Source organism: Mixophyes fleayi, chromosome 7 (assembly GCF_038048845.1).
Source record: "Mixophyes fleayi isolate aMixFle1 chromosome 7, aMixFle1.hap1, whole genome shotgun sequence".
In the NCBI taxonomy this organism is placed as follows: Eukaryota; Metazoa; Chordata; class Amphibia; order Anura; family Limnodynastidae; genus Mixophyes; species Mixophyes fleayi.
In genome coordinates this window covers 23,703,654-23,730,756 of record NC_134408.1, presented here as the reverse complement: position 1 = coordinate 23,730,756, position 27,103 = coordinate 23,703,654, and the positions used below count along the sequence as shown (strand labels likewise).

Genomic DNA, 27,103 nt, shown 5'->3' with positions numbered 1-27,103 from the left:
ATGACATTGGTGCATGTGAACAATTACCAGTCATATACTGAGGCAGAAGAAAGAAAGATAACTAAATATATAGGCATGAAACTCCGTCCGGGATTGAAGCGATGAACCAAATTTGGGTTCTCTCTTCAATTATATTTTCCCATCAGACTCCAATGTCTAGCACAGTTTATCTTTACTGGCATGAAAATAAAAGTGGTTTTAAAAAGATAAATAAAATAAAACTACCAATGGATGAGCTAACTTATGTAATTTTCATTAGATATGGCATCTAGTGTAGGGACCTGTATTATGCCTGAATATTTTTCCACTTTATACCACAAGTTGTTTTTAACTGGATACTGCATACTTGTGTTCACTCTACAGTTTATTAATAAAGATTTAGGATTCTGTGCTCAAAGAGGTGCTGACGCCTTCATCAGTGTCTGACTACCGTGTCGTTTCAGTGATCATCTTTTCTAGATGGACTGGCAGAAGACAAAATGTCAATAAAACCTGTAAACATCCCACAGAATCTCCACAAACCTCCAGAAAGATCCATTTTATTGCTCTGCATGGGGTCATCTGGGGAATCTCTCTGCAAAGATAGGACAAACTTGATTACTAACAGCAAGTAAGATGAAAGAAAAGGAAAAACTGGAAATTGGTATGTGACTTACTGAAAATCCCATGTTATTGAACTGCTTCATAAATGGGTTCATCCAGCTCTCCTCCTGTTTATTCCCATTCTTCATATTTCCCTAAGGAAAAAAAAAAAAGAACCTACTAAAGCAGTGGTTCCCAAAGTGTGTGCCGTGGCGATCTTACAGGGGTGCCGCGGCCAGGGCTGGTGGAAAGCAAGACTACTTGGTAATTATATTGGCTTAGAGGTGCCTTGAAAATAATTATGGAGACCCTAAGGGTACCTTGAACTGAAAAGGTTTGAGTTCCACTGTACTAAAGTGTGCGCTTCAAAGAGGAAACAATACAAAAGTCATTTGAGAACTCATAAGAAATGTCAGTGTCCGCTGTTTGCTTACTTGAAAAACAAAACCTGAGCTGAAGGTGACCTTACAGGAAGGTCTGTTAACCATTCAACAAGACAACACCAATGCAGAAGGTCATGTTTTGGGCTAACCTTTGGAGGCATTTTCTTCATATATGGCGGCCAGTTGGTGTCCTGGGATGAACTGCTGTTCCACATTCCTATTTCTACATCGTCTTCATCCCATCCACTGCCGCGGCCCCCGGTCCCGGCCATTTCATCTCCACACCAGCCACTGTCTTGCATAGATTTGGGTCCTGAAAAGAATGGAAATGACAGATGTTTTGGAAAGGCATAAGAGTGGGCACAGCAGCCATTCTGCATTTACATTATTTGAAGAAGGGTTGTGGCGTTCGATAAAGGTAGTACTTACCGGGTTTGCCAGAAGCCTGGTGACCAACGGGAGTCTGGTTCCAACCAGATGATGCCACCTCCGCATTTTGATCCCCCCAGCCACCTCCGGTCTCCATAGGCTTACCCCACGCAGAGGTACCATTATCCACAGGTGGAGCCGGTGTCTCTGGCCAGGTCTCACCCCAACCTATATTATGTAAAGACAACACATGAACAATCACTATACTACAAGTATAAGCTGATCGAGTATAAGATGGTATATCGCAATTACTAAGGACCTGGTGATTGACACCTACTAAAAGGAAATACTATCTACTGGGCATTAAGATTATATTAATACAAATCGGTCAACATTAGACAATTGCCTTCTATGGGAGCACAAATTTGGCTATCATCTCTACCCCTCTCCCCCTTGTTAGTTTAAGGCCTTCCACTACCACAGTTTGATAGATACTTACCAGAGCCACTATTGCTGTTCTCCTTGTTTGGCACGGCACTTGGGGGGGGAGGTGGGGGTTGATGATGCACTTGAGTTTGATGTTCTGCCCCACTGGTAGTCGTATTAGATGTGTTTTTGTCCCACATGTTGACATTCTTGTATTTGTATTGAGTGGGATCACCCCAAACTGCAGTTCCATCATCTATTTCCATTTTGCGCCGAATGGACTCTGGAGAGGGTTCCTCCCAACCAGTTGACTCCTCTTCTTTTAATGGTGTTGACGGTGGTCCACCTAACCAACCAGATGGTTTATTGGTGGCTGGCGGTGCTCCCCATGACCCGGTCTCTGGCTTTTTGCCCCATTCCGATGAGTTATTTGATTGTAGATGTTCATTCTCCATTTGAGTTTGGCCACATTTGGAGGCCTCTCCTCCTCGCTGGTTCGGCTTCGCCAGCTCAACCCATCCTTGGTTTGTGGTTGCTTTAGGTGGCTCAACCCAACCAGATCTCTTATCACCCCACCCAGATCCAGATTTGTCGCTGTCACTGCCAGAACTTGACTTTGTTGCGCCCCCCCAATGATTACTCTTGGAATTTTCTCCCCAACCATCACTATTGTGGCCCCCCCACCCTTGTTTGACCTTTTGTGCATCATTCCAAGTGGATTTGTCCTCTTTATCATTGCCCCATGTTTGATTGCTCTTGACCGTTCCAGTAGTAGCAGCAAATTGATCCCCCCAATCCCCTTGGCTTACTGAGCCTTTGGCATCACCCCACCCTGTAGCAGGCTTTGGATCTCCCCACCCAGATACTGATGAGGTATCGTTGCTTTTAGGGTTGGGTTTCTCCACCCATCCCCCTGAGTTAGAAGTCTTTGTCACAGAGCCGCCCCAAGCGTCTGTTCCATTGTCAGTCTCTCTGTCGCTCCGAGAAGAAGCAGCTTTAATATCCCAGGCAGTGTTCTGTCTAATTGGAGTCTGTCCCCAGCCAGTGTTGCACAATACCCGAGGGTCCAGGTCACCTCTATTTACAATACTTTGGAGTAATGTTTGTTGGTCCATTTTCCTTTTCTCTACAGGCCTGAGATCACTCTGGCTTCCAGTGCTACCTACGCTACCTTCACTTTCCCCGGTACCTGTACTTTTGGCCCATACATTACTTGACTCATTGCTCCTAGACCCTGTTGGATTTTGTCCCGCATTCTCTTCCTCGGCAGATTTCCACGTGTTTGATGCTTTTCTGCCATTTTCGGTGTTCTCACCATCATTGGAATGCTGATTATTAGAAAGTTTGTTCCAATCTCCATTTGATATATTAGTGCCAGTGCTTTGTGCTGGGTTTCCCCATCCTCTGTGATTTCCACCATTAGTCCCTCCGTTTCCACCTCCCCAATGCATATTTTGGGAGTTTACAGTCCCTGACTCCCATAATCCTCCTTTATTCCCATTGATTTTAACGTTGGAGCCGTTGGGCCCGTTCATACCCGGCTGCATTATTGTCGCATTCACAGTGTCGCCATTAGCTTGCCCTTTAGGGACCGAACTTTTTTCTCCGGAGTAATTTGAGCCGGAGGTACCCCATGTAGTACCATATGATCCGCCATTTGTTTCCTCAACGCTGCTAACGTGAGGATTGGAAGTGCCATTTGTAACTGAAGGGGTGTGAAGTGGAGAATGATTCATGCCCACACTCCAAGCCCCATGCCCTGTAGAATTAGGCAGTTCATTTGTCTGCATTAAACCAGCAGAGTTTGGTAAACTAGAGGTCATAAAGTTAGTAGTGTTATTTGGTCCAGTCATTTCAGTGTTAAGGTTTTGAGGTTGTCCACTATAAGAAGCCTTCCGTGTACCGTTGACTTCAGACTCTCCATTCTCCTGAATGTTTCCCCAGGAGCCAGGCGTAGAGTTGCCCGCTTTAGGGTTAATACTCCGATTGTTAGACACCTGACCTATAGTATTACTTGGAACTATTGTGCCAGAATTATTAGACCCTTTAAAGGTATGTCCATTGCTGTCCAAAACAGGCCAGGCTCCGTGGTTGCCGTTTATGTTCAAAGTGCTTGGATTTAGAACTCCGTTCACTGAAGTATTGACAGTGCCCCAAGCATTACTTCTGTTGTGCCTAGTGTCTGATTTGCCATCAGGGCCATCTTGGCATGTGCTTATCATGGGTCCATGAGTTACACCCCATGGCCCATTAATACTTCCATTGCCTGCATTATTGCTGTTGCTGCCGACCAAAACTTTGCTTTGAGAACTATGCAAAATGCCATTTCTTATGTTATCCATTTCCCCTGCGGTGTTTCCAAATGGCGCTCCGTGGCTTTTATCCAGCCCAGAGTTCAGGGAAGAGTCAATATCCATACATTCTGATACCAGCTCTGGGCTGCTTCCGGTGATCGATGGCCACGCTTCTTTGTCTGTGCCGTCTACAATAACTTTATCCCAGTTTGTGCCTGAATCACCATTGGAAGAGACCGGTCCCCAGTGCGAACTTTCATAGTGAGATCCTAAACTACCGTGATTGAGCTCTGTTGGGGGGCGGGAGACAAAACGAGAAGAAAAAACAAAACAAAAAAGTGAGTTACCCAGGAATTGTAGCAAATCTGAACATTTTACATCCCAATGTGCCCAGTTATCATTACTATGGATTTATACTGGGGCCCACATAATACCAAGTTGTAATCTAATTAATTATGTCAGCCCAGGACGGACCACCCTGGCAGCCGTCCAATTAGACACGCGGACCGTTTACAAACATTCATTTCATGGGGCTCAGAAAATGGCAGTGCACACTTAGGATCCAAAAGATGTCAGACTGGGACCCAGGAAAGGTTACTATTCTTATTAAAGAACTAGAATTCTGTGGGAAAAATATTTTCCGCCAATAATTTGCAAATCACTGCAATACGCAAGTAAAAAAACAAAAACAAACCAAAAAAAACAAAAAACAAACCAAACACAAAATAAACAAACAAGTGAACTAAACACAATAAGTAAGCATTATTGTAAGTCAGATGACACTGGTGAGTTAAAACATTTTAACCAAAGTAAGTGATTCACTTAAAAAGTCAGAAAACAAAACAATTTAAAAAAACACCCCACATACATCATTACTTATTTTTATTAAGTACACAACATCAAATGAGGAACAAACAAGTGCACATAGCTTCACAGCTTACTACGGTCATACCGATAGATCTCATACGTGCAAGTGCCTGGTGATTAACATTTGTAAACGCGGAGAGACAGCTGGTTTTCATAAAGAGAAATTGCTAAAGATTTCATCAGGCAAAAGCAGCCACAGGAGGAGAACCCCTTGCACTCCGCAGGCCTCTTCTAAATAAGCTTTCAGCCACAATTTTTGCATTAAAAAATTTAAATGAATGGCTAGTGAAAGCTTTGTCGTGTTCAGATTTTTAAAAACACGCCTCTGATAGGAAATTAGGGTAGGCAGTAACAACACCAAGTAATGTATTTAAATGATCCAACCATTCTAAGATATCAGATACTCATCTTAAATATATGTCCCGCACAGCCATTAATACATCGCACCTATGAGAAAACAAGGACCCAGGAGCACAAAACATGGCACTGAATGGAGGGATGTGAAGTGACTTCCTATCTCTCCTCTCTAAATCCATAAAGAGAAAGAAGGGGGAGGGAGGCAGAGACTCCATTTCCCTGGAACAATCCTGAAAGTCTGAATGCATACCTAAAAAAACATCCAAAAAGCTCCTAGCAACAGGTCTTAAACTGCAGTCGCCAGCTATTCATGTAACAAAACACGGATTCCAGCAGCACTAAATCATAGAGTAAAAATAACCCCGTATTGTAAACAGCAGCAGTGACGCAGGACTAAGTGGATGGGAGACTTCAGGCACATGACTAATCCCAGCACTAACTCACAAGCACAAAAAAATGAGGCAATTGTAAACAATTCTAATGGTGTATATCTTTCTGTGCCCAGCACTAAGACACAGCAGCCTAGGGACTAACGTCCAACAACTTTTATCTTCCCTCTTACAACTCCACATAGCTTCTGTACTTTCAACCTAAACATCTCTTTACATACACGTATATGCATTGTAACAGTGCTAGATTCTGTGAATGGACTTTATACTATGATCAGCACTAGTGTGCAGCTGCACCACAACTTTTGCCAAAACATTCTTTTCATGTCCATTTAGATAATCTTAAAGGGCGTTTCTGCATTCAAATGTCTAACTAGATTGCACATGCCCTCCCTACTTCTACCAATACACATTGCGCTACCTTTCCTTGCCTCTGTGCTTTTCAGCCTTGCGTTTATATAACCAGGCTTGGTTTATGTACACTGCCTTCAGGGTAAGACAGAGCTCTGTTATAGTCTCTCTAATGGACACAATTGTAACCCGAGAACAAACAACTATACCTGAAATTAACCACATGGCTGAAAAGCACAGAAAAGTGTTTAGTAAAAGATGCAGATGGCGAATAAAAGCCCTATATAGTACAACTGGTGCAACAATTCCTCCTTAAACAAAGCTTAAGTTCTTATATATGTCAAGCAGACTATTAACACACAGCGCTGTCCCATCCCAAGCTACATACTGGATGTGACGGCAGAGTAAAGACTTGGAGAGATAGGTCAGCAGTGGTACTAGCCCAATGTAAACAATCTGTACGATACTACTTGTGAGCAGCTTCATACATTAGACAGGCTGATTTGGTTACATGAAAACATTTGCCTGCAACAGTTCAGGGACTATAGGTGCTGTCTAAGTTCGTACCCACTGCAGACTGAGCTACTGAACAATAAACCCCTCAAGAGGAAATGCCTGGCCACAAAGTGCAGGCATCTAATATGAAAAACGATCTGTGTGCACAGCTCAAACGTGACTTGTACAGACAGGTCAGACTGCACAAAAGCCAACATTTCCTTCAGAACACGCACATTCAATGCTTAGAAACTATACTGGAAAATGTCATAACACGATCCAACGCCAAGTCTACATATCAGTGATGATACAAACACACAACATAACAATGCTTTTCTGCATTTAAGACCAGGAGTGAATACATATTTCTCTTCCCAGATGCCTTCTTACGAACCTCACATCCTGGCTGAACGCCAACATTTCACTACTGTCTTTCCGTCATCCACTCAGTGGCAGCTTAATCCATTTTTAATCATGAATGTTGGGCAATTTGGGATTTTTTTTTATTTATTTTTTTACAGGATTTCTCAGACAGTTTATGTTTGGGTCTAAAACCAGCGTCACCGAGCAAAACCTGTGGGGGACCATTCGTTATCGCTCAGTCCCTGGCTTCCTGCATGCTTCTATCCCCATTCTCATATCACAACAGTGTGACATAATCACACCACTACAGTGGTCACTGTCTTCCACAACTCACGCACGGATGTATGCAGGTTGTCCTATGCCCACACACTTCACAACAGCACATCCCAGAGAGAATACCGTATGGAGCTTACAGTCTAGTAAGGCTATCTTGTAATATTCACTACATGGAAATATTTCCATACATTGAAAGTTCTCTATGCAAAGTGAACAGGCTATTTTTTCCCCCCATTAGATTAGCCTCAATATTAGCCTAAAATTGCTGTTTGCCTATATTAATGTAGTCATTGCGTAAAATGGTCTCCCACAATAACACAATTATCTCAAATATCTTCAGGTCTGATTATTTCCTGAAACTCTTCCATATATTGGTGAACACTACTAGAAGTTCTTCTGTATTTGGCAACTTGGACTGTATGGTAAATAGGACCTTTAGATATGTCCGGCTAAGAAGCACGAAAACGTCTCTGCCAGAGTTTTATAAACAAATGTATTTTCCTATATACTGAAAGACTAAAGATACTTGCTGTAAAGCCTAGATTAACTAGCAGATAGAATGCCAGGTATGTCTGCAACAATTAGACGCAAAGGTTCTATGAGACTTGTCTACGGCTGTATGCAGCTAACTGGGAACTTCTGAACAGAGAAACGATTTACAGAACAATCCCTTGTAACTAAAGGCAAATCATTTGGCATACATAAGCCAGATCTAGTTCCATTCCATAGATTGTAAGCTTGTGCCCGGCCCTATTACCTCTCTGTCTGTATTCCCCAGTATTGTTTTATTACTGTGTTTGTTGTTCCCAATTGTAAAGCGCTACGGACTGTGCTGGCGCTATATAAATAAATGATGATGATATTCCATCGGTATTCGCCAGTTGTAGTAATGAATAGTTGGCCAAGAACTACCTATCTGTAGACAGTATATTGGTTTTGCAAAATAAACTTAGAAAATAATGTGAAGTTGCTGAAGAGTAAAAGAGGCGGGGCACAGCAGTCATGTGACTGGCATCCAATGGCCTTGTTTCTACCTATACTTCTCCCTGCGTTTTCCAAGACACAATAGATTGCTGACTTATGATTGAACAATCAGCCCACGCACAAAGCAATACAAGTGCTGGGAGTACGCGCAGGTGTGTGCAGGTATAATTAAGTCCTGCTGCTTCCCCTGCCACTTTCCTCCGATTAAACTGGTAAAGGTTTATAAGCCTCAGCTCCCAGGTGATGGTAACTCACAAGGGTCCCGATGAAAGATCAAGTTTCAGATCAACAAATGCAGCTGCTAGCACAGATAAGGCTGCTAGCAACAGCCGTGACAGCCAAGCGGGCACAGTCTGGCGCCAAGTGTCATAGTATTTCAATGCACAAGGAGGTTGCAGAGGACTGCTCACCAGTCTGACAGGGACTATTTTATAGAGGTGCTCGGGATCAGTAAAGAACGCAGATAGAGGGCCGATGTTGCAATTAGCACACTGGGCGTGTTATTTCAAGAGTAACCCCTGGGAGATGCAATTTGCCGTTTAGGTTTTTTTAAATAAAACAGTGTAGCGAAAATAAAAAGTCCCCTGTCCCACGGGTTACCTTTAAACTACCTCTATTCCTGTGGCAGAAGCCCTGTGGGGTGCTACTGAGTGCTGTTTACAATGCAAGGTGCCCAAGCAATTAGTTGGGGGGTGGGGGAGGGGGATTACATACTTAAATTAAGAGCACAATAAAGCCAGGCTGGAATGGGCAGTGTCATAGGACAACAACAACATGCACATCAGTAGCAGTATACAAGCCATGGAAAGCTGCTGTACAAAATGCACATATAAGAAGCTCCTGCAAACAAGCAGCAATTCACCCACAAGTTCTTAAAAAAAAAAAAAAAATGAATAAAAATATAAATGTATATATGTGCACAAACTTAATAGGCTTTAAAAAAAACAAAACACAAAAAACATTCACCTAGCTGATTAGGGGAGTGGCTGACCAAATCCCGAATGGGAGGCATGCCTATGGAAAAGCAAGAAATTAAAACAAAACGTTATATATTTCTTTAGCCATTTAATCCAAATGGCACAACTACTGTAGAACCAATTTAAGCCACAAACGATCTTGTGTACTGAATTAAAGCAGTAGTGGGCAACATGAACATAGTTATTAGTTATGGTGACATTTTCAAAATTAAAACAGCAGTAGGATAGGTGCAAACAAAAGGCTGCCAAAATTAGGATTATACTTTGACAGACAGGGTCTATTTTGCAAATATAACCTATAGTAATAGTGTATATAGCACTTACGTGCCTGTATTCAGTGGGCGCAGGAACCCCCCTTGGCCCTCTCAGCCACGTTTTAGATTTGAGCAGAGTACAACAAAGATCCATTTGTACTTCTCAGCTGAAATCGGAGGATAACGGACTTGTGGATCAGTGGAGCGAGACAGCTGTAGGCAGGTAACTGCTATATACAGAGGTTACATGGAAGACCCTTACAAGATAGGGGTTACATTTGCACATATCACCACTATAATAAAAGAGGAAGCTACCCACAGAAGTAATCATACATTTCATATCGCTGGTAGAAGGGGGAGGTGTTTGGGGAAGGGGGAAGTCACAGTCCTGTATGCAGTAGCTGGTTCCTCACAATGCTCAGCCACTTACAGGTACCTCGTTACCTGTAACTTTAATACTAAAGAGGAGGGAGAAGGTCCAGCCGTTCAGCGCTCAGACAGGACTAACTATTCCCACAATGTGACATGATTTTCCAAACATCCTGAACAACATCTTCCAGATTTCAAATCAGGATCGACAGTCTTTTTGGGCCCAAATACTCTCAGATTTGCAACCAATTAGGATTGAAATAACCTTACTGACCAACAGAAGACACTATCACCCCAATTAAGACAAGTAAACGAATACAGCCTCTGTCACATATTTAACACTTGCCCGATTTTAATAAAATGTAATAAGATGAAGGCGTATTAATAAAACAATGGCATAAGCACTCTTCTGTCTGGGAGTCAAACAGGAATCTCACTAATCTGCCACCAGCAGATGGATGGATGGGGCAAAACTTGTTTTCGCTGTTCATGTGCACCCATCACCTACAAACAATGGCAGGTACCAACGCCGTGGGCTGAACCAGATCCAGGATAGGAATTAGTGACACTATTATTGGACTTTACACCCCATCCCATAGTCCCTAGTGAACAAGTCTGAAAATAGCCTCTGCTGTGTGCACAAGTACACAGAGAAGTAAATCAGACTATCCAACACTCATCTTAAACATCCCAGCAGTAATAACTACAGATATCGGTAAGTGCATATACCTTCCCTTATTAAGTCTAGCAGGTGACTTAATAGGATTCACTGCCCAACCCCCACTGCAGCACCCACCAGGACTAATGTCACTGTTGAGAGAGTGGTCCTAGCCACATGAGCAGTAGACTAGTCGTACCCAGACAGCATGAGTGGCACAACAGCACTGATCTGTATGTCCAGGAGCCTGGTGAGGGGGGCAAACAAAGGCTTAATACATTGCAGATTTCTTTACAACCCGCCAAACAACCGGATCCTAATGCAAGCATAAGCTGCATGTGTCAACAATGCCAGGGAGACTACGGGCACCCACATACGTGGCAATATGGGCCACTGTTTGAAAGGACTGAATGGGATAATAATTACGGTACAACGGTCAGCCGAAACGTCCAAAGTAAACAGTCAAAAATCACACTGCGTGGCGGCTTCTCTGTATAATTTTATTTCATCAATGAAAGGGCTGCCTGTAAACGTGAGGATGTTAAGAAGCCGTGAAAGGAAATAGCTACAAAACAGGGTTGCAGGCGTTACATAAAGGCATATGCATAGAAGAAACTATCGGGAGAAAAGTTCAGTGAGAGGTAAATTAGAATGAGGACCCTGTTCCGTATTCCAACGATGGCTCTTACTGTTCCTAGCGTGGTTGTGTATTATACTGTAATGCGCTATGTACACTGTATGGGCCCATACAACGAACCAAAATACACGCAAATAAGACTCATAAGACCCATTATTTTGCACGGGAATATTTGCCCTCTTAGTGTCAGCTCTGCAGCCAAGGCTTGTTTCTCCCTATTAACATAAGAGATAACTGTAAGAAGCCCACAACACACAGTCCTGGTGCTTGCGTTACCTGGCTGACTTTCGGTCACAGTGTGCTCCTGACACACTACAGTGCTGCTTTCGGGCTCTTGGTTTAATACTTTAGTGGCTAAACCCAGGCTGGCTGCTATGCTGGGAACCTGCTGCCCACGCTTCACAGGAGGCTTCTGGTCCTGGTGTCGGAATCGCGGTGGTACTTCACGGGGCGGGTAACGAGACACCAGTTGCTGCTGCTGCGGACTGAGTGCTGGGGGCCGCTTGGCATTATTATTCTGAATGCTGGTTACGGTGAAAATACCAATGCTTCCGTTGACAGGCTGAGGCTGGCTTAGTATTTGATCTGGCACTGCATGGAAAACAAAAGGGGGAGTTACGTTAGAGTTTGCGAGTATACACTTACACAACTGATAACTATATACAATCATAAGTACCGCTACTTATTACTGTGTAAATAATAGTCTGCACCTAAAAAAAAAAAATCAGTAATACAATAAATGAAGTAATGGAGAAAAACATTTCTCAATGTAGGAAAAAAAATGTATTGAAATAAAGCCAGTTCTAATAGAAACAAACATTACACAATGGGGATACCCACTTTAGAACAATTTCCCTGACATAATTAGTGACCTGGAAAAAGAAGAATCAAATAGTAAGTCAGATGGCGTCAAATCATCAGATCACATCCACGTGACTACCTTCATTTAGACATGAAATGATACACTTTAGTCATTAATTGGCCGTATTCTATAAATATGGAGAATGGACCATACACAAGGTAATATCGGTCAAAAATTTGAGTGCGGATTCCAGAGAACACTACACCAGTGCAGCATCCAGCCCATCTCCCCGGCCTCTGCCACACAAGTCAGACAGCAAACAATGAGGCCGCACTACACAAACACTCGTACACTGGAGACGGGGGCCCCGGGGCAGAGCTACCCAGAATTCTGTTCAACCAGCGCCTATAGCCACTGCCCTCTCCTAATCACCACTGAGCACCGTAACTATTTCACAGCTCACTACAGATTAAACAAATGAGGTGTCAGTAAGGTAAAGACAAATCACAAACATACAAGAACATTACATTCATAAAACCGTATGGCAGAGAACCACATACATTAATATACCGTTTCAAGTCAAATATTAATTAACATTTACGGTATATAGTCCATAGCGCTTTACATTCAGTCTGGTACAAAGAAAAGCGAACAATTAATGACCCTAAATTCCTAAAATTATCTCTTTAGATGTGTGATCTATTAGGGCACCAACAATATCCCATTTATTTAGCATAGTGTTTCTACAGATTCAGTAAGACATACAATGAAAATTGAGCAGCACAAACGATATTTCTCTGCATATTTACAAGTATTAACAAGTGAGGCTGTCAGCTCATCAGAAATTATAATACAGGGAGATTTGCACCCGGTAATGTCTACACAGATTTCTCAGATACGTAAGAACCATCGTGTTTAACCAAATATCTACAAAACAAATTTATTTTTTTTGTAGAAAGTCATTTTTAACTGTAACGCTACCATGGCAAAGTATGTGAAATCTGACTTCTACACCCACAAAGGCAGTTGCAATGCATTTATCGCATGTTAAAAAAAGCGTATAAAACGCATTCAACATATATCTGCGACAAGAGGAATTTACCTTGTACAAGACAAAACACATACGTAACTGCATCTCAGTGCTTACAGTGCACTGGTTTTCATTTTCACATCTGTTTACATGCGCTTAACCCGTGTTATAAACTCATCTTAAACACAAAGTTAACGCCATCGTGTACACACGCCAACTGACAGCTAAAAGAGGGATGTGATCTATAATTCAACCAACACAATGAGCGCTGTGGGAAGACAGTTTTAAGAGCCCAATCCTTAGATATTTTACATTCCTCTAAGCATTATGCACATGAACTCTCTTTTAAAGGAAAGTCAACACCCACATTTAGCAAAACATTTTGAGCGTTTACACTTAATATTGGAGGTACCAAGTTATGTGCAGGACAACTTCAGTAAACAACTAAACTCTGAATATACTGAATGACTTGCAGCTAATTTGAGCCATAGAGTTTCCATTTCCAGCCAATTATGAGTCACCAGACAGGCATGTACACGGCAAACTTATGTAAAGCTTCTGCAGCACTGAAAGATCCCTAGAAGCCGTTTATCTGTTTGCAAATAACAATATAATCAAAACAGTAACAGTTTCACTCATCAACGTGGATACATGAATGTCTGACACCAACAGTTCACTGTGTCCGACAGAAGGCAAAATCCCTTCAGTACATGCACCACACACAGGCTCTTCCCTGTGACCATTCTGGTTATAGGCACACGCAGCACCAATAGTGCTTTACTTTATGCAAGTTCGGGAAGAAGGAGATAAAGTACATTACTGTGTGCAAGCAGCAGCCAAGACGGTGCTCTGCTAAGAACTACAGCCTTATAATCCCACAGCCACACACAGAAAAGGACACCCCTTAATAGAATTACTCATATGGAAACAGTGGCAACTCACAGCACCCTCCCACGACACACATTGCTAGCAGTCTGCCGTCCTGCATACTGGCATCTTGTTTGCATCTCGTCAATGCTTTTTGCAAAGTGAAAAAAAAAAAAAACCAGTCTACGTGCTCAGCATCCATGCAGGACTCCAGCCCAGAGGGCAGCGCAGCCACAACCACAGACACAACAGCGGCTGTACAGACACAAACCTGACGGAAATCCAACAAGGAAGCCTCTAAGACACTAAGTAGCCACGGTCCAAGGAAAGACGTTTCCAACTCCTGTTGCTTTCCCACTCTGCAGATTTCATGAGAAAATGGAGGAGAAGCATGGTGTCATTTTACTGCTGTGAGAGCCCTGTCTGCCAACTCCTCCTGACGGAGGGGCCCGTTTGGACAAATTCTCCCTCCCTTGTAATAAATAACGGCAGCTGTCTGCACAGTAATACTGCTGGGTACAAGCAGGCAGCTACATCAGGGATGTGTAAGACTGTATTTAAAACGGAAACAGACTGCAGACATTAAACTGCACCATAAGGTGACGCTCCTGGAAGGGGTGACAGTGTAGGAATGGTGAAGGGCACACAGGGGGAAGTCTGGCTGGAAGGCTGACACGTAATCTGCTGCGCTACAAATTTCACTGCGAAAAAAAAATGGCTGCAGCTGAGAGGCTCTGGAAAATAGTGTATGTATGTATGTATGTATGTATGTATGTATGTATGTATGTATGTATGTATGTGTGTGTGTGTATATGTATGCATGTATGTCAGCCATTAACCCCCTGCAGCCAGGGCTGCCGAGAGGCTCTGGAAAATAGTATGTGTGTGTGTGTGTGTATGTGTGTGTGTGTGTGTGTGTATGCATGCATGCATGTATGTATGTCAGCCATTAACCCCCTGCAGCCAGGGCTGCCGAGAGGCTCTGGAAAATACTGTATGTATGTATGTATGTGTGTATGTGTGTGTGTATGTATGCATGCATGCATGCATGTATGTCAGCCATTAACCCCCTGCAGCCAGGGCTGCCGAGAGGCTCTGGAAAATACTGTATGTATGTATGTATGTGTGTATGTGTGTGTGTATGTATGCATGCATGCATGCATGTATGTCAGCCATTAACCCCCTGCAGCCAGGGCTGCCGAGAGGCTCTGGAAAATACTGTATGTATGTCAAGCATTAACCCCCTGCAGCCAGGGCTGCCGAGAGGCTCTGGAAAATAGTGTGTGTATGTATGTATGTATGTATGTATGTATGTATGTATGTATGTATGTATGTATGTATGTGTGTGTGTGTATGCATGTATGTATGTATGTGTGCATGTATGTCAGCCATTAACCCCCTGCAGCCAGGGCTGCCGAGAGGCTCTGGAAAATAGTGTGTGTATGTATGTGTGTATGTATGCATGTATGTATGTATGCATGCATGTCAGCCATTAACCCCCTGCAGCCAGGGCTGCCGAGAGGCTCTGGAAAATACCGTATGTATGCCAGCCATTAACCCCCTGCAGCCAGGGCTGCAGAGAGGCTCTGGAAAATAGTGTATGTATGTCAAGCATTAACCCCCTGCAGCCAGGGCTGCCGAGAGGTTTTGGAAAATACTGTATGTATGCCAGCCATTAACCCCCTGCAGCCAGGGCTGCCGAGAGGCTCTGGAAAATAGTGTATGTATGCCAGCCATTAACCCCCTGCTGTCCCCGTCTGTAGGCAGCTGCCCCCGACTGCAGCCAGCGCTGCTGCCCCCGACTGCAGGCAGCCACTGTCAGCGCTGCCAAGCTCTGGACTTGATCACAGGGAGGATTTAACCCTTCCACAGCCAGGGAAGGCCTGGCAAATTTTAGCCGGGGGTAGGGGGGGGGTGGTCCAGACTGCAACTGCACTCAGCAGCCCATTAAGTAAAATGCAGGTGGCCCAGCCCAAGGTAGCCCACTATGGGACCCGCCCTGGGGCCCCAGCCCAGCCTACCCCTGTCCACAGCCACGCACAGTGAGTGACACTTACATCCTCTAACCGCACATGACATGATGCCACCACTGGTGTAAGTGGTACTTAAGAAGCAGCATTGGCGACCAAGCTATTTAACCATTTCAATACTTTTCTGTATTTCATACGCCAAGAGAGCAAATGCAGACACAGGGGGCCTGATTCATTAAGGATCTTAAATGAAGAGTTATCTTATTTCAGTCTCCTGGACAAAACCATGTTACATTGCAAGGGGTGCAAATTAGTATTCTGTTTTGCACATAAGTTAAATACTGACTGTTTTTTCATGTAGCACACAAATATCAACTTTACATTTCAGTGTACAAATAAGCTATCAAGTATTTGTGTGGTACATGAAAAAACAAACAGTCAGTATTTAATTTATGTGCAAAACAGAACACTAATTTGCACCACTTGCAATGTAACATGGTTTTGTCCAGGAGCCTGAAATAAGATAACTCTTCATTTAAGATCCTTAATGAATCAGGCCCAGAATCTTACATTGAGTTACACCCAGTGGCTCTCATTCCCTCCTACAGTACTGTCTGCTAAACTGACTGCATTTTGTTTTGTAAACATACGTAGTTTGCTAAAACACACTTAAAAGGTACAGTATCATCAAATTGTGTATTTAAATGTAGGTCTAAAAATATCCTTCGAGTACAGCCAACTGCAGTGTGTGTATAAAAGGTTTCATTAACAAAACAGTATTTGTTGTGGCTGCATGTTTTGTTGTTTATTACAGTTCCTTCCCTTTCTCAGTCTCAATGGCCATGACCAGCAAATGTGGTCAAAATGAGGTAAACAAACGTTACCATTATTTTATTTTTTTTGGGGGGGAGGGAATTAAAAAGGACAAGATACTATATTTGAAAACTCATAATATTTAGAATATATTAGCAGTGGTCTTATCAATGGCAAAATTAGGATGTACACAATCCAAATAATGGAAAACTGAACAACACTTACTTAAACTTATTTGACAAGTCGTCTTTATTACAAATCAATATTGCACAGCTTAGGAAGTGTGTGTGTGTGTGGCGGGCAGATAAACATTTTTGGCTTTGAATTGCAGCAAAAGCCCCAATGATTACTTGCACATACTTCCAGGTTTATACAACCATTAACAGATAACAAGCCACGTCTATATTAAGACTGAGTACCTGCTGGCTCTGAACAACAAAAGCTGGAATTGTCATGTGCAAACACATCTGATCTTTGATTGGGTGTGTTAGGGAATTAGTGAATTTAGACTGTAAGCTCCAATGGGGCAGCGAGTGATGTGAGTGAGTTCTCTGTACAGCGCTGCGGACTTAGTAGCGCTATATGAATAACTGATGGTTAAATTGCAGATTTGCTCCTGTTTGCGTGGTGAACGCAGGTCACGGCACTGCCTCCATGTGTTTAACTTGTGTTAATGCCATTAAATGGAGCAGGCAAGTTTCAGAAAGTCGCAACGCTCCCGAATTATACTGCATGTGGGGAGTCATTGGAGACAATGGGTTCCCTTTTCAGATGCATTTTCCTGCTTTGTGCGAGCATTAAATACATCACAATAATGCATGAACAGGAAGCCATGGATATGATGAAGCTTTAATGGAGGCTAGCAAAAAAAAAAGTCTGCTCCTTGAAGCCTTACGTCATTTTCACAGAAAACTATATTTCATTGTTTTACGTTAACTAGTCTTAATAGCAACATATAGGTCATATCTTTTGCAGAGTCTCCAAAATAGTTGTTTTTTTTTTGTTTTTTTTTGTTTTTTTAATTAATAAAAGACAAACCACAATATTACATATTGATTTGTCTCCAACCTCTTTGCTCTGTTGCCTTCATTAGGTGCTGGTGACACCAGTCTGGAAGTGATGGATCCTGCTGGATAGAGTTATCTCCTGAGGTCACTCTTATACTTATAATGTGACACCCAAGATTAAACCCAAAAAGCCTGAGAAGGAGAACAAATCCAGGTATGCGGAGACTTCAAGAGTAGACGAATCCTCTAAACTGGAAGACTTCTTGCATAAATATAAAAGTCTGATGAGAACATGTTTTTGTATTTCACAAGCGGAATACAAAACTGGCACAATGTGGCAGCTCACTAGGCTGGGAAAAAGGGCAGAGGGCAACGCATCCTGGGCTTCTATGGCAGAAAACTGTCCGTTATAGAGGACCGGTCATGTTTTACATAATGCTGTAAGCACTGAACAGTCATGTCAAAAGGAGGGTACATATCAAATGCGTGTTACCATACTGGGACATAACAGTCACCTAACATCTCACAAAGTACTAATATGTAATAAATCTAGTGCAATGCGACAAACAGCACAACTGATTTTACTTTGATGTCATTTCCACATAGTTATTGAATGAATACTGACAATGAACAGCAGCAATCCTTTACCTTTTCTCTTTCTGGCTCTCAGAACATTTACTACAACTGGGTTCTGGAAAGGGAGCTGTGCTGGTAATTATTAGAAGAGCTGGGCCTCGGAGGTCTTACCTGCTCCACTCCAGGCAATCGCTGGACATACCCTTCCTGTCAATCTGATCCAGCCTTCAAGCTACTTAAAGGAATAGGACGAGGGGGACTTTAATAGCGCCTGGGGTCATGCTCCTCAATAATGTGCCTGTGGTATATTTACCATGCAGCATACATGGCACTTGGAGCAGGCCACACAGCCTTTTTTTTTTTTTTTTTTTTTTTAAAAGGTGGGCTTCTTGCAGTGCAATATACCAGGGACTTGATACATATATTCTGGAACTGTCCCCATATACAGTCGTTCTCGGTACAAATCTTCCAGTTCGCTAATAAGGTTACTAGACAAAATCTCTCCCCTACCCCGGAGGTCGCGTTACTGCAGCATTACCCCCCCAGTTTCCATCACATGCTAAATATGTCTTTAGCCATATTCTGATCTCCGCAAGGGCCTCCTTAGCTCAAGGTTGGAAGTCACCACAGATCCCCTCGATATCGAAAGTAGTGGCCAAGGTGCAATTCAGCTTTGAAATGGAGACAGAGGGGATGCCCTACTCCACTGCCACCTCGTCCCCGATAATGAAGTGGTTCAGCTGGCATGTGTATGTTACGGACGGAGAGGTAGCGCGTCCAAATCGAATAGACTCTGATTTACTACCTGCATCTCCTACACTTAGAGAAGTTCCCCAATGTTCCTATTAGTAGTTCCCTGGTGACCATTCAACTAGTGTAACTTTCACGAATTGGAAGGGATCCTATTGGGTTCCTCCCCTCATATGTTCAATATGGTTTAACAGCAGAATTGTTTAATGTGTTCCCCCCCACTATGTACCCTTCAATCCTTCCCCTTTTTATTTTTGTGTCCTTTTCTTATCCCCCCCCCCCCATCCCTTTCTTCTTTCTGTACCTCATAATTCTGAAAAATTAATAAAAATACTATTGAAGTTATAAAAAAAAAAAAAAAAAAAAAAAAAAAAAGGTGGGCTTCTCCTCTACCGGCACAAATGATGGCAGATTCATCTGGGACCAAATCACACTAGGGCCTGGTAGTGCAGCTGGCAGAGATCAGCACGCAGCGCAGCTTGTGGTCATATGCAGACGACAATCAGGGCAAACATAACCACAATACGCTTGATTTCTTGGAGCATACACGTGGCAACGTCAAGTGAGTTTATCCAATCTCACTGCAAACATGGCCAGCATAACGTAAGAGAATGAAGCTGGAGGAGAGAGAGGGAATTTTTCAGTAGGAGAGGGGGGGGGGTGTTCATACATATAAATGATGATTAATATGCAGATAAGTGAGACACATAGGATTGCGATACCATACACTGCTCCACACAAATTATTGATCCAAGTCAATGACTCGGGATATATTTGCAGAGTATGAAGCCGAATGTGTGGACGCTCATGTATCTATCTAGTAACGGCGAGTACTGTATGTAACAATTGTGTGTGTTCGGTTAGAAAGCAAAAATCTTTCAGCAGCTTCCTAATATTACCAATCTCACAGGCGAAGCACTGAGGCTTATTTACTTTATCCGTTGGCAACTGGCACGTTCAGGATGTTAGCGGATGAAAAGCATTAAAAAATAAAAAATAAATGTTTTTTTACGGGCACGTTCCCACCATTACATTGTTGCAAACTCCATTACTCATGCATTAATGCACACCATCAGTGCAATAGATTGCATTGGTAAATGCACAACGTTTATTAAACACATTAAAAAGGCTTCACTAAGTCTAGCGCACCTTCATGAGTTTTTACTGATTTTCCCAGCACGTATGTGAACGAGCCCTGAGTTACAGGATCTGAATGGAAACATTATTGCAGTAACATCCTGTACACACATTTATTTAGAACTGGTCAGCAACAAAACAACAACTCTCAAACTCCGATACACGGAGACATTACCAAGCAGCAGCAATGTTCATTCCAATAACAAAAGGCTGATCGCACCAAGCGCTCTGCCCCTCCATGAGGAAATGGTATTATACTAAAATGGACCTTAAAGTACCTGTAAGTATATAGGTTTAAGATGAAGGGGTGCTTAACATTTCTTCTGAAGAGAAACCTAACACTTTATGAAATCAAAAGAAAGTATGAAACTAAAAAAATAAAGACAATTTGAGGAACGCATCAAGGTAGACGGCCCAAGAAGCAACACAAAACTCTGGAACAACAGTTCGCATACCACAAATTGTAACCAGTTTTCAATATGGGAACCTACCTTTGTTTTTTTGTTCAGTGGCCTGAAACAGAAATAAATAATATTGTAATTGAACAGTTCACATTACAGATACCATAGGAAGAGGTTTACAAAGTGAATCCAGAAATATATCGAAACAGAATGACAAGACAATGTCCTGAGAAATACACAACTAAAAGGAATATTCTATATGCAATAAAATACTATATTATATAGATCTATACATGATAAAAGGTTTTAATCTCACAGGCTTTATGTCCCTGTAGGTACATAGGTGCAGAGACACAGCAGTGTCACAGTGCTGCGAGGGGTACCGGGTACCTCCCAGTAGCTTGAGACACACAGCAGTGTCACAGTGCTGCGAGGGGTACCGGGTACCTCCCAGTAGGTGCAGACACACAGCAGTGTCACAGTGCTGTGAGGGGTACCGGGTACATCCCTGCAGGAGCAGAGACATACCGGTATGACAGTGCTGCGAGGAGTACCGGGTACCTCCCAGTAGGTGCAGAGACACAGCAGTGTCACAGTGTTGTGAGGAGTACCGGGTACGTCCCGCTAGGTGCAGAGAGACAGCGGTGCGAGGTGTACCAGGAAAATACATGGGCCACAGTATTTCCTTACCTTTTTAGAGGCAGCTTCCTTCTTTTTCTTATCGTTCTTTCGGTTTTTCCTTTCTTCCATTAACTGTACTTCCTCCTTCTGCGCTGTACCCCTACAACACAGATCACAAGCATTACACACACTGTGCAGAAGAGGAAACCTTCACACAGAGCACATAGCACTACAAAGCCTGTAACCACATACACAAAGCAAGCTACATGTAACGAAGTAAACATAATTTGTCATATTTAACCAATTTGCTGGTTGTCGAACCTGCCTTCAATATGTTAGAGTAATCACATTTCTTAGTATTATTTTATTTTATGAAAAGATACATAAAAATCCACAAATCTCAGACATTTGTCATATGTAAATTGTATATCTTACTGCCTCTCACTCATTGTTCATCCACAGCTTATATTCCCTCTAAATTGCTTCCCTGGTATATCACTCACTACTGCCTTGTATCCACCACTACTATAGTCTTCTGGGAAAACATTAGAAGGGGAAAATAAAATATCCCTTCAAATTATGAGCCCTAAAAGAAGCTCAGAGACTGGTAGACAAAGGATGGTCCAAGTATCTACTAGGGCTGCTAACTGCAGTTTGCTGCACAGTAAATTCTACCCTTACCAGGCTGGATACAAACTAGTATTTGCAGCACAACTGCAAAAGTATGAATCTATCCTCCTGAATAAAGCACCTTTACAAAACATCTCCAAATAATATTTTATATTCCTTAAAAGAAAAATAGGAATAAAAATTAGGACCTATTCCGGGAACAGAAATGAGGGCTAGCTGTCCTTCATTTTACAGAACCAAATGAAAGAAACAATTGTTGCTTCAGGAATTTTGCAGTAGAAAACATAACAATTGTCTATTCTTCTGCAGGTTTTGCACAGACTGCTAAAGGAGAGTTCACAGAAAACAAACCAGAGAAATATCAGCACACTATTGCCCTAAATTAGCATTTCCCTCCCCTGAAAGAAACACACACTGGGGACACTTGCTATAAAATTCTCCATTAAAAAAAAACAAAAAAAACAACAAATAATGACGGGACAACGTGTTCAAAATTGTTGGGGGGAGTGTGCACAAAAATTGTAGCCAATTACACAATTCTATAATTGTTCTCTGCTTCTGCAGTTAATAATAAAGAAAATAGATTAATTACAGCTATCAGTAGTCATTGGAGATCTTTCCCCTTTAATTAGGAGAGCCTTCAAATTGTAGAGCTTAAACAGAATTGTAGCAAGATTAAGCTGCGCTTTGATAATTCTGGAAAATACAACACAACAATTGTTCCCTGTAACCATTTGCAGCAAACGTTGTTCAGGATAGATTAGTACTTATAGCATATTAGATGTATATTTACACATAGGCACCTAGTTCAACATTTGGAAGGCTGTTTACACCAGTTGCGTCTTGGAAACGGCATTGGTGACGGACTACTGACTGAAAAGTCCTTTATTGCATCTATGAAACCTATGATTGGTTTTAGCGTATACAGGAAGCTGAAGAGCTACCAGGTTGGGGCTATCATACTTCTATCAAGAATCCATTCATAGAAACGCCTGCTGCTGTTTGCACCATAGAGTGAGTGTGCAGGAAAAACCACCACCGTAATGTTTGAACCTCTGTGCTTGTCAGGTAAAGGTATTTACTTACACAGCACAGATTCCTCCCTACCAAGGACTGGGTCAAACACCTGATGTCAGGTAGTTATAATAGGCAGCTGTAGGAACGGAAAGTCAATCAGCAATTATTAATTAATGCAGCGTTACTGTATCAGTGGTGGAGCAAACGGCCAACCTAAACTAATGCTTAGCCAATCTGCTGCATTCAAACACAATAATGTAAAAAAAAACAAAAAAAAAACACAACATAAATCCCCAATTGTAAAGCGCTACGGAATATGTTTGCGCTATATAAATAAATGATGATGATGATGCTCGCCCGAGCCAGAGAGCTAACGTGGTGTCCTATGTGCAGAATTCTCACAACATACTTGTGTGCAATTAGTGGTTAATCATTTAAAAAGGAACACTAAACTGAACACACAAGTTCATGGTACTGAAATTAACTGTCTAATATACCAAAGTTCTCATAAGCAAAATCACATTATCAAGTGGACAAGTGCAAACAGATGTCTCCTCATCAATCAATCATACCGGAATCTGAAGGGCTTTCTTCCATACCCTTTAGTAATTGTACAGTAAGTGCAGACTGCTTTGAAGCACAGGATGGGACATAAAACACTAAATGGTACTAGCATTTATTTCTTACATTTTCAGATTAATGGTCTCGGCTGTATCTTGGGGTTTTAAGGGGTTAATTGCTATCAGAGTTTCCCTGTATACTCTACTGCTCCCAATCAGTTGTATTTACTTTGTAATCACTAGTCTCTATGGCAGGTACAGATAAAAAGTCCAAGGGTCACGCCTTCAATGCAAAATAACTATTTTTACTACCAGAATAAATGAGACGCTGGATACTTCTATACATGGTTCAACCATGTTAACAATAGTAACGGACCCAAAGTCCCAAACTTAAAGTGCACTGGATTTGACAACGGTTTCAGAAGTTAGGAGCCGGGCAAATTTTAAAACTTGTTTGTTTGCTTTTATAAAAATCTCTTTAGAACAGCAGGTTAAATACAAAGATCATAAGTAACAGATCACCAAATACAACAAAGATTCGAAGGGGACAATTCAATTTGGCTGCGTTATTCTAAGACTGCGGCCTGGACACTTACCATTACCAGGGTAGCAGTGCGCACTATTACCGTTGGTATGGTCATTTTAAAGCAGGTTTTTGGGGCTGCAAACAAAAATCCAGGTTAGAATTAAACGGCAATACTACTAGAATAACGTGGCCGAATTGAATCCGCCCCCAAAGAACGTGATAAAAGGCTGGGGCACATTTTAGAACAATATAAAAACTTTATATAAAAATGTTTCACTGGGCCAGCCCAGGAAAATTATAAAATAAAGTAAACATTATTCAAAACAGGATCTAGGGAACAGAAGGAACCTTAACACCAGGACCAACAAACAATTCTGAGGGGTTTTTAAGTTTTATATGAAAATATAAAAGGGAGGAGGGGTGAAACGGAGACCAAGGAAAGTACTCTGAACTCTGCTACAAACATGATCTAAACAAAGAAATGGTCTAGCATGCACATCTAAGTAGTTACAGTGGAATAGCCTCCCATCAGAGGTGGTAGATGCTAATACAGTAGAGCAATTTAAACATGCTTGGGATAGACAGAAGGATATCCTTACAAAGATCTAGGGATCAAATTGGGTTTGAGGTTACCATAGGTTAAAAAAATGGACAGACTAAATGGGCCAAGCGGTTCTCATCTGCCACCAAATTCTATGTTTCTATTTCCAATTGTTCACACAGCTCGCACTTCTCATAGACATTACATCGCCTTCAATCCACTTCATAAGCCTTCTTACACCAAATCATTTTGGCTCACTACGGTATCTCCACCTCATGCAACCATTACCTCCTTCATCATTTATTATTAAACCATCCCTGTCACTCACTCAGAGCCACTCTGGTCCTGCGCATTCACTCAGAAGGGAACTCATCCAAAATCACTTCTCCTGTGTGCGCCCGTGCAACAGACAAGCCCGATAGTCCCTTTACGGTCCCAGGCTGTCGCTGTCAGCCCAACTCCAGTTGAAAACACTATGAAGCAGGGTTAAGCCTATGCCCTATCCAAGCTAAAAGGAACTGGGCGGTTGTTAATGGGTTAAGGAGTCTCAACTAGCCCCTGGTTAAAGTCACAGCCAGACATGATTGCTAATGACAGTTGTTAAAATGCCACTAACGCGTGAACGTCCCATTAATATGAATCACTATTTACATCAACTACATCGCATTATATGAATAATATGAGCAGTAGCAGGAGAGGGGATCTCCTAAGCTAGACATGTGGTAACTCAGATAAATCGGGGTATGGCAATAAAATTATAAAAATAATTTGTATTTAGGAACACTCAAAATATAAATAAATATGGCTACAGGCAATTAATATGCCTACACAATATACTTCAGCCAACTAACTTTCTATTAACAGAGGCATCTCCCCGACACCTAAAAAGATCACGCTAGTTCATAGATTATGACGGGTTGGCTCCTAAACTTAACATTAATTATGTCCATCTGTGATATTTGAGGTTCAAAAATCTAAAGTAAAAGGTTGTTCCATAAGAAAAGTGTGTACGGCCAAACCAAACAAATGCATAGGAAACCCCAGTCTCCTAGTCTGATGGAGAGCAAAAAGATGGAGGAAACAAGCATATAGTTGGACAATTAATTAAACTAACCAACATATAATATAGCAGTTTCAAGATGATTGCGCTGTGATTGTTCTAATTCCACTGGTTTGAGTATTCAGAATGAAAAATAAGGTCGGTCAATGACTCAATCACCACGCGTTTGTCAAGTAAACGGCCAAGCTGGAAGGGGTAGTTATCCCCGGTGTTTTTTAATCTGATCACTCTGCCCAAATCTGGTTCAGTGTAAATACACACATGTATGTAGCCAATTGGCTCACAAACCAGGTCTTTCGGTAAGCAGTCCTAATCACCAGACTTATAGTGTGTGAGCACCGTAATGGATAAATGTTATAGTCTGAAACTGTAGCTCCACCACTATGAAAACATAGACAACATACCCTGTAAGTTCCCATAATGTTCAGTATGCTATACATCCTCTCAGTGTAAAATGAATGCAACAGCAATAATAAGAATGTAAGCAGGAGTATTCATAAGGGCAATGGTGAGTTAGCTGTGTAAAGAGATATAAAGAGATTTGGATTCTTTTTACAGCAGTGTATATTCTCTTTACTGAGCATATAAGAAAATAGAAGGAATGAGCAAAAAGGTTGAGGGAAGGTTCCATAAGGTACAGAGATACATCCATGAATACAGGGTTAAAACACAGCTGACCTTGACAAAGGACTGTTATACACAAAAACACAAAGCGGCCATTAGGGGCGAAAAAAAGCCAAAAAATACACTGCAAATGCTGACAACAGTTGAAAGCATAGCTTGGACATGACAGACGCTTGCCAGTTCAACTTTTGTTTGGTCTATCCAGGGATAAAAGTGCAAGAGCAAATGTATTTTGGAAGTCAGCATGTGTTGGCACTAGAGTGAAAGAACTCCACACTGCATGGATAAAGGTGTTAACGTACAGATGATAATTGCCAGTGAGCTCCTTTCACGTCAACTTACAAGGACTCTCCAAAGCCCGTCCTCAAGTGCAAACTAGTGGTATTTTGGTTCTAGATAGGATGTGGCCAGAACACGTACTTCATCACGTCTATCATACAGCTGCTATGACATGGTTCTCTCCCTACTCTAAGCAGATGAATGATTCTTCCAAACAGTTATGTGCATGGCTCAACTTTTAGCCTCCCTAGCAATGTTCCTTAAATGAGCAGTCTGAGCAATACACTAATACTGTAGTAGTAGAGCAATACACTATAGCAATACTGTAGTAGTAGTAGTAGTAGAGCAATACACTATAGCAATACTGTAGTAGTAGTAGTAGTAGAGCAATACACTATAGCAATACTGTAGTAGTAGTAGTAGTAGTAGAGCAATACACTATAGCAATACTGTAGTAGTAGTAGTAGTAGTAGAGCAATACACTATAGCAATACTGTAGTAGTAGTAGTAGTAGTAGAGCAATACACTATAGCAATACTGTAGTAGTAGTAGTAGTAGTAGAGCAATACACTATAGCAATACTGTAGTAGTAGTAGTAGTAGTAGAGCAATACACTATAGCAATACTGTAGTAGTAGTAGTAGTAGTAGAGCAATACACTATAGCAATACTGTAGTAGTAGTAGTAGTAGTAGAGCAATACACTATAGCAATACTGTAGTAGTAGTAGTAGTAGTAGAGCAATACACTATAGCAATACTGTAGTAGTAGTAGTAGTAGTAGAGCAATACACTATAGCAATACTGTAGTAGTAGTAGTAGTAGTAGAGCAATACACTATAGCAATACTGTAGTAGTAGTAGT

At 41.8% G+C, this 27,103-nt stretch overlaps 1 protein-coding gene across 6 annotated transcripts in view; it reads right to left on the bottom strand.

Annotated features, from left to right (window-relative positions):
• Positions 1–27,103, bottom strand: part of TNRC6A (trinucleotide repeat containing adaptor 6A) — a 94,713-nt gene that overhangs the window by 15,290 nt on the left and 52,320 nt on the right. For 5 of the 6 annotated variants that reach the window (XM_075179364.1, XM_075179363.1, XM_075179361.1 and 2 more), the window contains 9 exons: positions 21,075–21,165; positions 20,475–20,496; positions 11,308–11,622; positions 9,103–9,150; positions 1,834–4,344; positions 1,395–1,562; positions 1,115–1,278; positions 657–737; positions 523–574 (listed from right to left, as the gene is read on the bottom strand). In XM_075179364.1, coding sequence (XP_075035465.1) covers positions 523–574; positions 657–737; positions 1,115–1,278; positions 1,395–1,562; positions 1,834–4,344; positions 9,103–9,150; positions 11,308–11,622; positions 20,475–20,496; positions 21,075–21,134 — 3,421 coding nt within the window. In that variant the 5' untranslated portion in view covers positions 21,135–21,165. The remainder of the gene's footprint in view (positions 1–522; positions 575–656; positions 738–1,114; positions 1,279–1,394; positions 1,563–1,833; positions 4,345–9,102; positions 9,151–11,307; positions 11,623–20,474; positions 20,497–21,074; positions 21,166–27,103) is intronic. The other variant, XM_075179362.1, reaches the window with a different exon arrangement.